Source organism: Galeopterus variegatus, unplaced genomic scaffold (genome assembly GCF_000696425.1).
Source record: "Galeopterus variegatus unplaced genomic scaffold, G_variegatus-3.0.2 Scaffold237, whole genome shotgun sequence".
Lineage (NCBI taxonomy): Eukaryota > Metazoa > Chordata > Mammalia > Dermoptera > Cynocephalidae > Galeopterus > Galeopterus variegatus.
Window position 1 is genome coordinate 76,365 of NW_007726348.1, and position 12,613 is coordinate 88,977.

The window sequence follows — 12,613 nt, forward strand, 5'->3', positions numbered from 1 at the left end:
GGCAGGGTTTGAGCCCAAGTCTATTTGACCATTCCACCAGACACGGTCACCTGGAGCACACTCTACAGCAAGGTGCCCAAAGCTGAGAATATTTTTGTTATTTCTTCACACGGAAAATGGCGTCAATCCCTCAAGGGGACTGAAAAGCTTCCTGAGGAAAATCCAGGCTGGGTTTACTTAGGCACAGGAGCAGCCTTCCCCCCAGCCCAGAGGGAAACCCATCACACAGATCCACTTTTGTGGGGAACATTAACTTTGCCACCAAAGTATCTAGTTTCCACAGATTCTGTGTGTGCCTGTGGCCAGCCTTATGAGAACGAGCTTGCTGACAATGGCAGTGGCTACCGTACTGAATAACCCGTGGCCCTCGGGCCACGTTCAGCTCTGCACCTGTTGTTGTATGGCCCGCTAGCTAAGAGTGGTTTTTATATATTTATTCTTTTTTTTTAATTCTTTTTTTTTATAGCGAAAAGAGCTCTTAAAAATGAATTAGAAAAAATCTAAGCAGAAATTTGGTGACGGACATAAGCAGATAAGTCTTGAAAGGGACCGTAGCCAGAAAAAAAACAACCATCTTTGGGGTAACTAAGACCAAGCAGAACATTTTTAGCCAGACTTTAACTTGGAAACTGATCATTATCAATTCCTTGAGGTTAGCAAAAGAATTGAGAGACTGCAGGAAGATGAAATCACTATGTTGATTTACTTTACCTGCAATTAAGGACTGAAACTGGGTTTCTTGTTTTTCTTACCAAAAGGAGAGATAAGAGAGAGGCAAGACAACCTAGCTGATTGTAAACTCCCCCTCTTACTTAAAGGAAAACTGCATTCATGCCAAGTCAGGTATTTTTATGATGTCTGACTAAGGTTGTTATCCTTGAGCTCTCCCTAGGAGATAAGGACTCCAACCTGGAGATGACATGGAGGACTTGAAGCTGACCAGACTCTGTGATGCTGAAGATTCCAATCCATCACTGGGCCTTAACATTTGACTCAGACCATGTGCTGCTCCCAGTCCCTTCCTCCAGTTTTTCTTGGAACAAAGACCCCACCTCATCTTCCTGCCTCTTCCCCTTTGCATACCCCAGAAGAGGCATCAGAAAGCGGGATGATTTTAGCCTGGTCATCTCCCAGATGCTGGTTATCTGAATAAACCTTCTAATCCTTGTGCTAACGTCTGGACTTTCGAGTCATTTGTCTAATGCCAGAGGGCAAACCGAGCCTGGTCTGTGGGTAACAATCTCACACCCCAAAGAGACACACGTGGCTAATCAGTCTATTCTGAGATCTGGTTGTGGGTGGGGCCGTGGTGGCCCTCGGCTCCTATCTCAGGACCCCGGGCGTCTCATCTGGCTCCATTGCTTGCCTGCACGTGACTCCGCCACTGTGAGGAACCCGGGTAGGGTGCGGAGGAACTTCCTGTTAGAGGCGAAGCTGCCGCTGCTGGTGGAGAAGTGTTCAGCGAAGGAGCTGGCAGTGGTGGGGACGGTGTAGAACAGTCGTGCTGCAGCTCCTCCACAGTCGTGCTCTGGCAGGGCGGGTCAGTCCCCATGGACTCCCAGTGCATCCGGAGCTGAGCGCACAGCCCTGCGCCCTGGGGACACTGGCGACGGGGAGGGGAGCGTGGCTGGCGCCGGGAGGGGGGCGCACCGGGGGCTTCCGCCCTGGCCCGTCCAGGCAGGGCGCATGTCCCGCGAGTGTGCGGGGCCCTGTGCTCCTGTGCACGCGGGTTCAGGGCGGGCTGGGGCCCACGAGGAGGAGGGGAGTGAGCACGCGGAGACCCCGGGGCACCTGAGGAAGGCGACAGAGAGAACCTTTTTGGATTGAAACTTTTTTCCCTGGAGCACATTTTCAAAGCCTCTTGAATCTCCCCCAGTCTTCAGTCCTATGAGCTCTCAAAGAAACTTTTTGCTAAATCTCAACAAGTGGTCATTTACTTTGGTTAGCAATGGAGAGACTGCTTACAGATGTTAATTTCTGAGTGACCTCCAACAGCTGACAATAACCAGACACCAGAGTAGACAGACCAGTGAATCCTCATAACTACCAAATTCAGTCACAAGGGATTTTCAGCTCACTGGTGAAACCTAGTCAAGAGATAGGCAAATGGAGAGAACCATTCCAGGCACAGTCAGGAAACATGTCTTGCGCCTTTTGTCAGGAGCAGTTACTGGCTGACCTGCTCGACAAGAATATAAAAGAAAAATATCTTATTACTTGAGTTTGTCTTGCCAGAGAAAATTTCCTGTATTGGAGGAGATAATACAAGTAGGAAATGCGGACACATTCTAACGAGGGAGTGATAAATTAATGTTAGCAGAGTATTATGATATTGGCAAAGGGGAAAACTATATAGCACGAAAAGACAGAAATTCCTGGACCAATGAATACACATTTATTAGATGCTTATTAAGTATAAAACCTTGTACTAAACTCTGTAAGAAGCACAAAAATTGTTCATATGTTTCGTTAGTATTTGTAGAATGCCTACCATATGCCAAGTGCTCTGTTATGAACTGGGGATGAATAAATAGAAAAAGTTCCTGCCCTCAAGGAGAGGGCAGTATGGGAATACACCACAAGGGTCCACACCTGAAATGGACTGCAGCAATCAGAGGTTCCTAAGATTTTTTTTGAAAGCAAGCCAGCTCTATTAGTTTCCAAGGGCTGCCATAACAAATTACCACAAACTTGGCGGCTTAAAACAACAGGAATGCATTCTCTCATAGTCCTAGAAGCTAGAAGTTTAAAATCAAGATGTCAGCAGGGACCTGCTCTGTCTAAAGAGAAGACTTCTGCCTTGCCTCTCTCAGCTCCTGTTGGCTCCCGGCAATTCTTGATGTTCCTTGGTTTGTAGCAGCATCACTCCATCCTCTGCCTGTCTCAGTCTGTTCAAGCTGCTATAATGGAGTACCATAGACTGGGTGGCTTAAAAAACAACAGAAATTTCTTTCTCACAGTTCTGCAGGCTGGGAAGTCCAAGATCAAGTCTCCAGCAGATTTGCTGTCCGATAAGGTCCGGTTTCCCAGTGGCCATCCCACTGGGCCTGGAGAACAGAGCACTGAGCCAAAGAATATTCTCAAGCCTTAAGATCTCATGCAGTCTGCATTGCTTGGTTTTGAACTGGTTTGTGACTTGTCAGCCCTCATATCTCTCCTATATCTCCCTTTTGGAAAGGGAATATCCATCCTATTCCTGTCCCACTATTGTGTTTTGGAAGCACATAAAACTTGTTTGGCTTTTCAGGTTCATAACTCCAGAGGAATTTTGCCACAGTATGAATTGTACCTGTCTCACCTATATCTGATTTAGATGATATTTAGATAAGATTTTGGACTTTAGACTTTATTACAGTTGATGCTAGAATGAGTTAAGACTTTTAGGGCTGTTGGGATGGAATGAATATATTTGGCATTTGAAAGGACATAAATTTTAATGCACAAAGTTTTTAAGTTTAGTATAGTCCCATTTGTCTATTTTTGCTTTTGTTGTCCTGCTTTTGGTGTCAGAAATATACTAAGGAAATGAAAATTATTTACACATTTGGGATTTAGATTGCTAAGAAAAACGAAAGCATATAGATTTTTATTATGCTTTTTTACTGACACAAATAGTTCAAATAATCATAATCATGTTTGTTTACTTTGGGATTAACAAAATACATGTATTTTATTATCTTTTAAACTGGGAGAGTTTCTGCAGTGCTTCAGATACTTAAAATTGGTTTAATCTGAAGTTAAATTCAAGAGAGTCATAGACTTTGGTCTTTTTTCTTTTTCCCCCCTTTATTTTATAATTGTAATGTTAAAGTAGCAGCATTTGAGGAAATAAGGTCAAGGATGATAAGAATAATAGCAATCTTATAAATTTCTTTCAGAATCCTCCATAATTATAACAGGAGAACCAATATTTTATGTAGGCACTTACACTAAATATTCATAAGTAGTAGTAAAAATGTTCCATAAGTTCAGCAGCCTTGTAACAATGGAATTCAGTAAAGTAATAATTACCTGAGTCAGAAATACTTTCTATCTAAGCAGTTTTCTAAGTTATTTTTATCAGCATTCTAACTCTATGAGGAATAAACACAAACTGTAAATGTTAAGAAATTGCCAATGGCATAGTAATAATCATCTGAACTTCTCACATGTTAGAATTACAGCTACTTTTTTTTTTCTGATAATTTGGAGTTGCAGAGAAAGTGGGATTTCTTCAAAGCTTAGTGAATTTTTTTCTAAAATTGCATACCTTAGGTATTATCTTTGTGATCAGATAGACTGGGGTTTAAGGTCCAGCCCCATTCCTCGTAAGCAGGATAACTTTGAAGAAGTGTTTTGACTTCTCCAAATGCTAGTGTTTTCCCCTATAACACAAGAATAGTCATGAGGATTAAGTGATATAAACTGTATAAAGTTAGCCTCATGCATGGCATAGCCACTGCTCAGTAAGGGAAAGCAGCCATTATTATTGCTATGATTGTAATTAACTAACCTTTTGTCCTATTAATTTCCTGACCTCTTTTTTAAAATAGTAAGTGTCAGAAGAAGATCCTATAATGTCAATGCGTGTCCTATAAAAGTTAATCAGAACCCTCAGGTATTTTGGACGTAGTTGTTCACATGCCCGTTCAATATTTCTTTTCTTTCTATTTTCCTTTCCTACCAAAGTAAATGTCTCTTTTCTAAGCCCAAAGTGAAGAGCATGTGACCATTTCTCAATGAGCTCTTTCACGTGTTTTGCATTGTTTAGCTGAGAACCAACTTCAGCATTTTTCAGACAAACTGTGGTGATTTCACCATCCATTCTCTCCTGACTTAGAATATGATATTTTTTCAGTGTGCTTTCATAAAACTCACACTTCTGTTTCAAATAAAGGAAAATATCTGTGTCAAGAACAAGCGTCTCTCCAGTTCTAGCAGTCTCAGGTACTAAGGTCCTGAGTGACTCCAAAGACTTATTACTTCTCTGTAGACTTTTTTGGGTGCTTTGTCTATTGCACTTTCTCCCCTCATTGGTAAAATTCCTGTTCTTTTCAAAAAGAGAACTTGCTTTTAATAGCAAAGATTCTTTGAGCCTCTTGATAGCCAGAAACGATCCTCCCACGGAGATTCTTCCATTGAGTTCCAAAGGACTGAAGCTTAAAGTTGGTATTTTCTTTTTTAGGTCCATTACCAGACTTTCTAGGGTAACTTGAGTAAGAAAAACAGAAAGATCGAGGATAGCATTTACAGAGCTGAAGATCTAAAATAAAAAGAGAGAAATTAAAATAGCACTGCCTAGAGGAGCAGACAACATAAACATTCTTTCTCTGCCCCTTTCTTGTTTCTGCAGCAGTTGCTCTAAACCAGGCCCCACTTGCCTCACCCAGACTTCCTGGCTTCCTGCTCCTGATCAGCTCATTAATAGATCCCAAGTCCTTCAATTTAGGACTCCCAGTCCCTCACTGTATATCCCAAAACAAAGATGGTCAAATCATTTCTAGAGGCAGAATGCTTTTTTGAAACAAAATTTTATGCAGAACCCATAGACATAACTGTTCTTGTTCTGCTCTATGGATAGGGGTCCCCCTAGAGTCACCTCCCCCGAACACCCCCCGTTTGAAGTTCATCAGATGGCTGCAGAGAACCCTGGGTTTCTTACAGAATAAAGTTTGTGGGCCAGTGCTTTGTAACTTTTTCCTCTTATTCCCACCTTTTCTGTCTCTTAGGTAGGTACTTGACATCATCCACGACAGCATAACAGCTCACTGTTACTTTAAAAGAATCAAGTAGGACAAAAAGAAATATAAAAACAGACGAGGCAATAACCCAAATCTCAAGAGACAGGTTTGGCCTTTTAACACTGACTCAGATTAAGGAGTTTGCATTTTCTTTCCTAGAAGTCATGGGGTGAGAGCACTTTGTGTCTCCATACATAGGAAAGACTTCACAAAGAAATGAGATCCAGGACCCATTCATTCTGTATTCTGAATTAGCACCTTACCTTCTCACTAAAATGAGAGACTGTGAGTGGAATACCTCCAGCCTTCTTTACTAGATGGTGTTTCTTTTCTCCGATAACATTCTCTGCAACTAAGTGGAAACACTAGCATCAGAAGTGTTTGGGGTACAATACATTAATAATTATTTTAATTAATAATAATACAAATGTTCAACTCTATTACTTAAAATGTCTGTTTTTCCTACACTTTTCCTTTAAATTCAATATTCAAATAGCTTTTCCCTTGCACTTCAACATATTAAAGTTCATTTTATGTGTAAATATGACCCTAATCATATTTTTTAAAACACACATAGGCATGCACATGAATAAAAAACAAAATCCTTAAAGAAAAACCTAAAAGCAAATCCCCCACTTTGTTAACCATGATCATAAGGAGACTTCGTGTGTTGAATCCAGGACACCACATTGTCCTGGTTTGCCTCCTAGTTCACTGGCTGATCTCTTTTCTTATCCCTTCTTCTCTTCCCATTCTCTAGGTGTTGGCATGCCCAGACCTCAGGCCTCATACTTCTTTGCTAAACTACCCCTACTCCCTGGGTGATCTCAACAATTTCCTTGGCTTTAAACACCATCTCTACATGTATCCCTTTCAAAAATCTATCTTCAGCCTCGACCTTTCTCCCTTCTGCCTGTAGAAATCTCTGCTTCATTATCTTAATAGGCATCTCATTGACCAAAATTCAACTGTTGATAACTATCCCCCTCCCGAACAAACTCTATCTTCAGTCTTCCCCATCTCAGGAAATGACATCTAATCCATCAACAAATCCCAGACACACACCAGTTCTCATCACCTGCCTGGCTACCACCCCAGCCAAAGCCAGCAATGACAATTAGCTCCTATTCTCCACACAGCTGCCAGATGGGTTGTCTAAGAAAGGCAGTCCCATCTTGTCCATCCCCTGCTCACAGCCCTCCAATAGCTTCCCATCTCACCCAGAATAAAATGCAGACATCTTGCCTTGACCCATACGTTACTGAGCATAAACTGGTCTCTGCTCCCATCTAACCACATCTCCTCTTACTCTCCCTGCCTATCCCCATCCCCTGCTCACAGCCCTCCAATAGCTTCCCATCTCACCCAGAATAAAATGCAGACATCTTGCCTTGACCCATACGTTACTGAGCATAAACTGGTCTCTGCTCCCATCTAACCACATCTCCTCTTACTCTCCCTGCCTATCCCAGTCCAGCCATGCAGGACTCCTTGCTGTTCTTCCAAACACCCACCATGTTTCCCCCTCATGGAATTCTTACCAGTCCTTCCCTTGGCCTGGAATGTTCTTCCCTCTTAACTCAAATGTCATCTAAAAAGAGTATTTTCCTACCCACCTTATCTAAAAAAAATCATCCATCACAGTCTATCACTTTATTTGTCTATATATTTTTCATAGCACTCACATTATATTTTAATAAATATATAAATAAACATATAAATTATATATAAATAAAGCACCTGACACATTATATATTCATTTGTTTGTTTATTATCTGTCCACCCCCACAGATGTACGCCTCATGAAAGAAAAGATTTTGCCTATTTCATTCATTGCTGTATCCTCAAGGTCTAGAATGGTGCCTGGCAAATAATCAGCATTCAATAAATATTTGCGAATGAATGAATGAATGAGGCCTCTCCTTCTCTCTCTGAGTTACCAATTCAACATATAAAATATTAACTTCTGAAAACACTACCACTCCCTTAGAAAAATAATAAGGAGCCCTTCTAGCCATCCCTTATCTGAACTTCCCCATTGAGAAGGAATGACTTAACTAATGGTGACAGATAAAGGTACAGATAATCCATTGTCTCTTGGATCTCTCTCTGGACCCTGTCTTCAATCAAGAGGAGAAAGGTGTCTTCCTCTGCTCCTACTCCCACTGATACTTTCACCTCTAAGAGGGTGGCATGGAGACTTGTGTTTCTCTGGCAATTTATTCATCCAGCCACCATGCTGTAAGAAGGCTATCCCACGAGGTGAGTGTGCTCTGCAGACCCAATCTCCTCATTTATGTCAGGGATTGTGAGAGGGAACAGAATAGCTCATCTGATCTCAGATTCAAGCTGCATTTCTTAATTCAACTTCACCAGTAATAAAACAGATACTACATTAGAATACCCCTTTGTTGGCTTGAACAAAAAGAAGCAGAGGGTATAATTATATAGTTGAAGACACCTGAAAATTCCCAAAGCAGTTATCTTGTTTATAAGATTATATATAATTTGAATGGGGTTTTCATTCATTTTTTTCTGTATTTTACAAGTTTTCTACAATACAATGTATCACTTTTATCCCAAGATAGACATAGATTCAAAATACAGAAAAAAAAGATGTCTTCAAGAATCTGCTAATCACTAGCAATTTTATCATGAGACATTTTCCCATATATTCTTGCTAATGCAATACTGTACCACTTTTACATTCAGAATAAAATGATTTTTGAAAAGCTACTTTAAATTTTACCAATCTCATGAATCATTTTAATAAAATGCAATTTTCAATTTCATTGAAGAAATATTCTAAGATTACAAAAATTTTATTTGGAAATACCTTTTTTTTCTTTGAATATTACATATGCGACTCCCTTGGTTCTTGTTGGATATACCACATCTTCAACATCTCCACCCTTGTTCTTAGTATCTTGGAAGTGACTCTTCACTAATATGGCCAATACTTGATCACTGAAAAGGCCAACTGGGAGCCAACAGCAACTACAACTGTTCTTTCAGAAGCTTTTGATTCCTCGACATTCAAAATTGATGCCTGTAAGAGAAACAGTAGGATACTCTTTAAAAATGTAAGCTTCTACTTAATAAAGGTGACATTATACTCCAGTGTGAGACAATATTTTAATCAATAAAGATGCTAGTGCAGCTGGTTAGATCATTTTAAGGGCAGGGAGAGGTAGATCCTTGCTTCACACCATATATCAACATAAACTCTATATGAATTTGAGAGTTAGGTATAAAAAGTGAACCTTTTGTTTTCTATAAGTGGAAAATATTGGATAATATTTGCGTGATTTTAGGAAGGCCTAAAAATAATGAAAGAAATGACAAAGATCAAGAAATAAACATTTTAAAAATTAAAAGTTTTTTAAAAAGTCAAACTAGGGCCGGCCTGGTGGCGCACTGGAGAGTGCGCCGCTTGGGAGCGCAGCGGCGCTCCAGCCGAGGGTTCGGATCCCATGTGGAGACCGGTTCCCGCTCACTGGCTGAGTGCGGAGCGGGCGCAACACCGAGGGTTGCGATCCCGTTGCCGGTCCCCGGTACGGGCACGACACTGAAGGTTGTGATCCCGTTACCGGTCAGTAAAAAAGACAAAAAGGGAAAAAAAAATTAAAATAAATAAAATAAAAAGTCAAACTAACCACAAAATATGGTAGTTTAGAGGTAGCTGTTTTTCTTGACTGTAGCATCCAAAGTACATAAGCCAATAAGAAAGACATCCCTACTTTTGTCAGAATCAGGAAAAAGTAAGAACATAAAAAACTAGCAGTAACATGGGGGCTGCACTGGAGTAAATCCTGCCTTTCAGCACATATAACATGTCTGAGATGAAATACAACCACAGCAAGTACATGCTACCATGGACTGTCACCATGCTGGGCACAGAGTACCAACTGCAAGTAGGTCCTTTCTTGGGTTCCTCTCTTTGAACTCCTTACATTATCCAGTTAAGGGGCTTATATTCAAATGCTTTAATGTGTCTCCCAGCCCCCATTTAGGAAAGCAGACTTTTATGCTTCTCCCAATGCTAACACAGTTAGTCCAGCCTGATTACACCAGTGCTCAGACATAATCCATCCTAAATTACCCAGGGAGGTCAGCAGTCTCATGGGTCCAAGTGATGGTTAATAAACCAGAAAGGAATTTTGGGCTCTCAGTCCAGAGGCCTCTGTATTCAGTGTAGGACTCCAGTGGGGATAGACAAATTACTATTTCTTCTGTCAAGAAGACAGTCTAAAAAAAGAAAACGAAAGAAAGAAAAAATAATAATCTGACCACACACCATGTCCTGTACCCTTAAAACGAAAGTAAAATAATGAAAAAAGAATAAACCCAGTCAAGGAGAGCAATTAGCATAAGAGATTTCAACAAATTTCTGGAGGACTGAAAATACATAGCAGTATATGAAGACAGAGGGAAGGAGCTAACCCAGAATAAGCAAAAGGGGGTTGGAGTAGAAAGGTGATGACCTGCATCGCCAAACCCTGGAAATGAAAAAAGGGACCCAAAACAAGGGTTTGCTGAAAAGCTGTTGGTAAGAAGGACTGTTCCAGTTGTCTCCCCATATTCTCTACCCCCAGTGCTTATGCACACCAGCTTGAGCACACACATCACACACCACACTGAAGGCAGCTGAGCCAGACCTCAAGGAGAAAACTCAGGGATCATTTTACCTAAAAGAAAAGCCTGAACTCTAGAGAGAACTTGACTTGATAGTAGGGGCACCCCAGAGCAAGTCCTCCCCCTGTTTCTGGCATTTGAAGGGGTCCCAGCCTAAAGATCATAAAGCAAACTAGAGCATGTCATGAATTTAAGTAAATCATAGGATGAAAAAAAAAAAGAAAGAAAAGAAAATTCATTTGACTCAGCTACTAGGAAGATTTTCCTATAAGTAGAAAAGGAAAAATACACATGACATTGAACCAAAAGGATAAGAAGTAATCATAGCACACTAGTAGGCCCTGCTGTAAACAGCATTTACTGTTTCCATAATAATGTAAACACCATTATTAGTTTTTAACTTTTGGACTAAACCTGCTAAGTCTTCAAAATATTGAAGACTTAAATATTATTACTGAATAAAATGGAAATATTCTATTCTTTCAATGTAAGAATGAAGGCAGAGCTAACAGAAACTGAGGAAAAAAATAGATGGGCGAATATTTCCTCTTACATTACAGAGAATCATATAATAATACCAAAATTTTAAGTATGTTAGAGAAGTTACAAAAATCACCCATAGAAGAATTTTTTAAACAATTACAACTTTCAAACTTGGAAGAAAGAGGAAGAAGTCAGAGGTTACTTAAGTGGAATCCTCATTTATCATAGTAGGAATTCAATAGAAAATGACTGAAGTCAGTGATGATTGCACCCAGGATCTGCACTCTCAGCATCTCTTTGGTAGTCCAGTTTGTAGTTATGTAATTTTTGTAAGACACTAGGGAAAAGTAATTAGAAAATTCATTTACTGCATCTGTTTATATTTCTTTTCTCAAAATCAGTTGTTTATTTTCATTGATAATGCCTTCACTGTCTCCAAGTTAACAAAAGTGTAATTTTTGTAAGACACTAGGGAAAAGTAATTAGAAAATTCATTTACTGCATCTGTTTATATTTCTGTTCTCAAAATCAGTTGTTTATTTTCATTGATAATGCCTTCACTGTCTCCAAGTTAACAAAAGCTCACTTGCGTCTGACACCTGCTTTTGCATTTCCCGGAGTCTAGCACTTCAGACCAGGAATTTAGGGCCAGGCCAAGGCTTTCGAGCCTTCGACTAAGGGGCGGGAGTGATACTAAATCTTGGATTTGCTAACTTTCTTCATAGCCAGCACAGACGGTGAAAACACACAGCGCTGTGTGTCTCTAGAGAAAGAACCGAGACCACCAAAGAGCAGAATTCATCCTAAAACAGACAGAAGACATCAGGATGCCCTCCTAACTTGTGTCCTTGGCTAGAATCCTTTCCTATTAACCCTTTGCAAAAGGAAGCTGTGGCCTCCATTTCTGGGTCATCTATCCACTTCTGTTCCCCTAACGCGTGGGAGGTCAAAGTTAAGCCCTAATACAGTCTGCGATGTGACTCCTCCACGAAACAGAGGTGACCCTGACCCCCACCCCCCCGGGCAGTGGGTGTGGGAGTCGGCAGTCCGCGCCCCGTCCCCTCGGGACTGCGCCTCTGTCGCACGGCGGGGACTGCATTTCAGGAGCGCGCAGGCTGGCGACAGGGGCAGGTGCACAGGGGCAGACCCGCCTTCGCTCGCGGGGCCCTCCGCGGGCAGCCCCGCACGCTCCCGCGCCCTTCTGAGGGACCGTGGCGATGGCACGGGCAGGCCCCTGCACAGCAAAACCCAAAGCAAAAGCAACTCGCCATGGCGGAGGAGAGACGCGCCCTCTGCGGCCCGCGGGATCCCCTGCCTTAGCGGAGCTCAGATGGCGGGGAGGGGTCGGGCAGGCAGGTTTTGGTTTCGGTTTTTTGTTGCCGCTCCCTTGCAGACAATACGACAAATGGGCGGCCCTTCCACCCCCGGCTGTGCCTTGTGGCCTCTGGGTGGGAGCTCGGACTCTTGAGAGCTGCGGCCAGCGCCAGTCCAGACGCCCTGAGTAGTAGTTTTGCAACTTTTGAAGGCACAGTGGGGAGAGGCCGGGAGGATTTCCCTGCGGGAATTCGGGGCTTTTCCCGGTGATGCCTCAGTGATTACAAAGTTGTTTCCACCAGTTCTGCTAAGAAGCAGCAACAACAGCAGAGATGATTAAAATGAAGTAAAACAGCAGAAAGAGAATACCCAGAGAAGGTGATGGCTGCTTTCTAGATGCTGGTAGTGGAGGGGGCCTGGTAGTTGCAGAAAGCCCGAAATGGAATGAGAGTGTAACCATT

The 12,613-nt window shown here is 41.8% G+C and overlaps 1 protein-coding gene across 1 annotated transcript; it reads right to left on the reverse strand.

The window, feature by feature from the left end:
• Positions 1–3,522: 3,522 nt before the first annotated feature.
• RBM43 (RNA binding motif protein 43) lies at positions 3,523–11,449 on the reverse strand. Its single transcript, XM_008566370.1, is given in 5 exon segments — positions 3,523–5,242; positions 5,984–6,072; positions 8,557–8,710; positions 8,713–8,769; positions 11,429–11,449. Coding segments are annotated over 5 exon segments (1,080 nt in total). The 3' UTR covers positions 3,523–4,483.
• Positions 11,450–12,613: the final 1,164 nt, after the last annotated feature.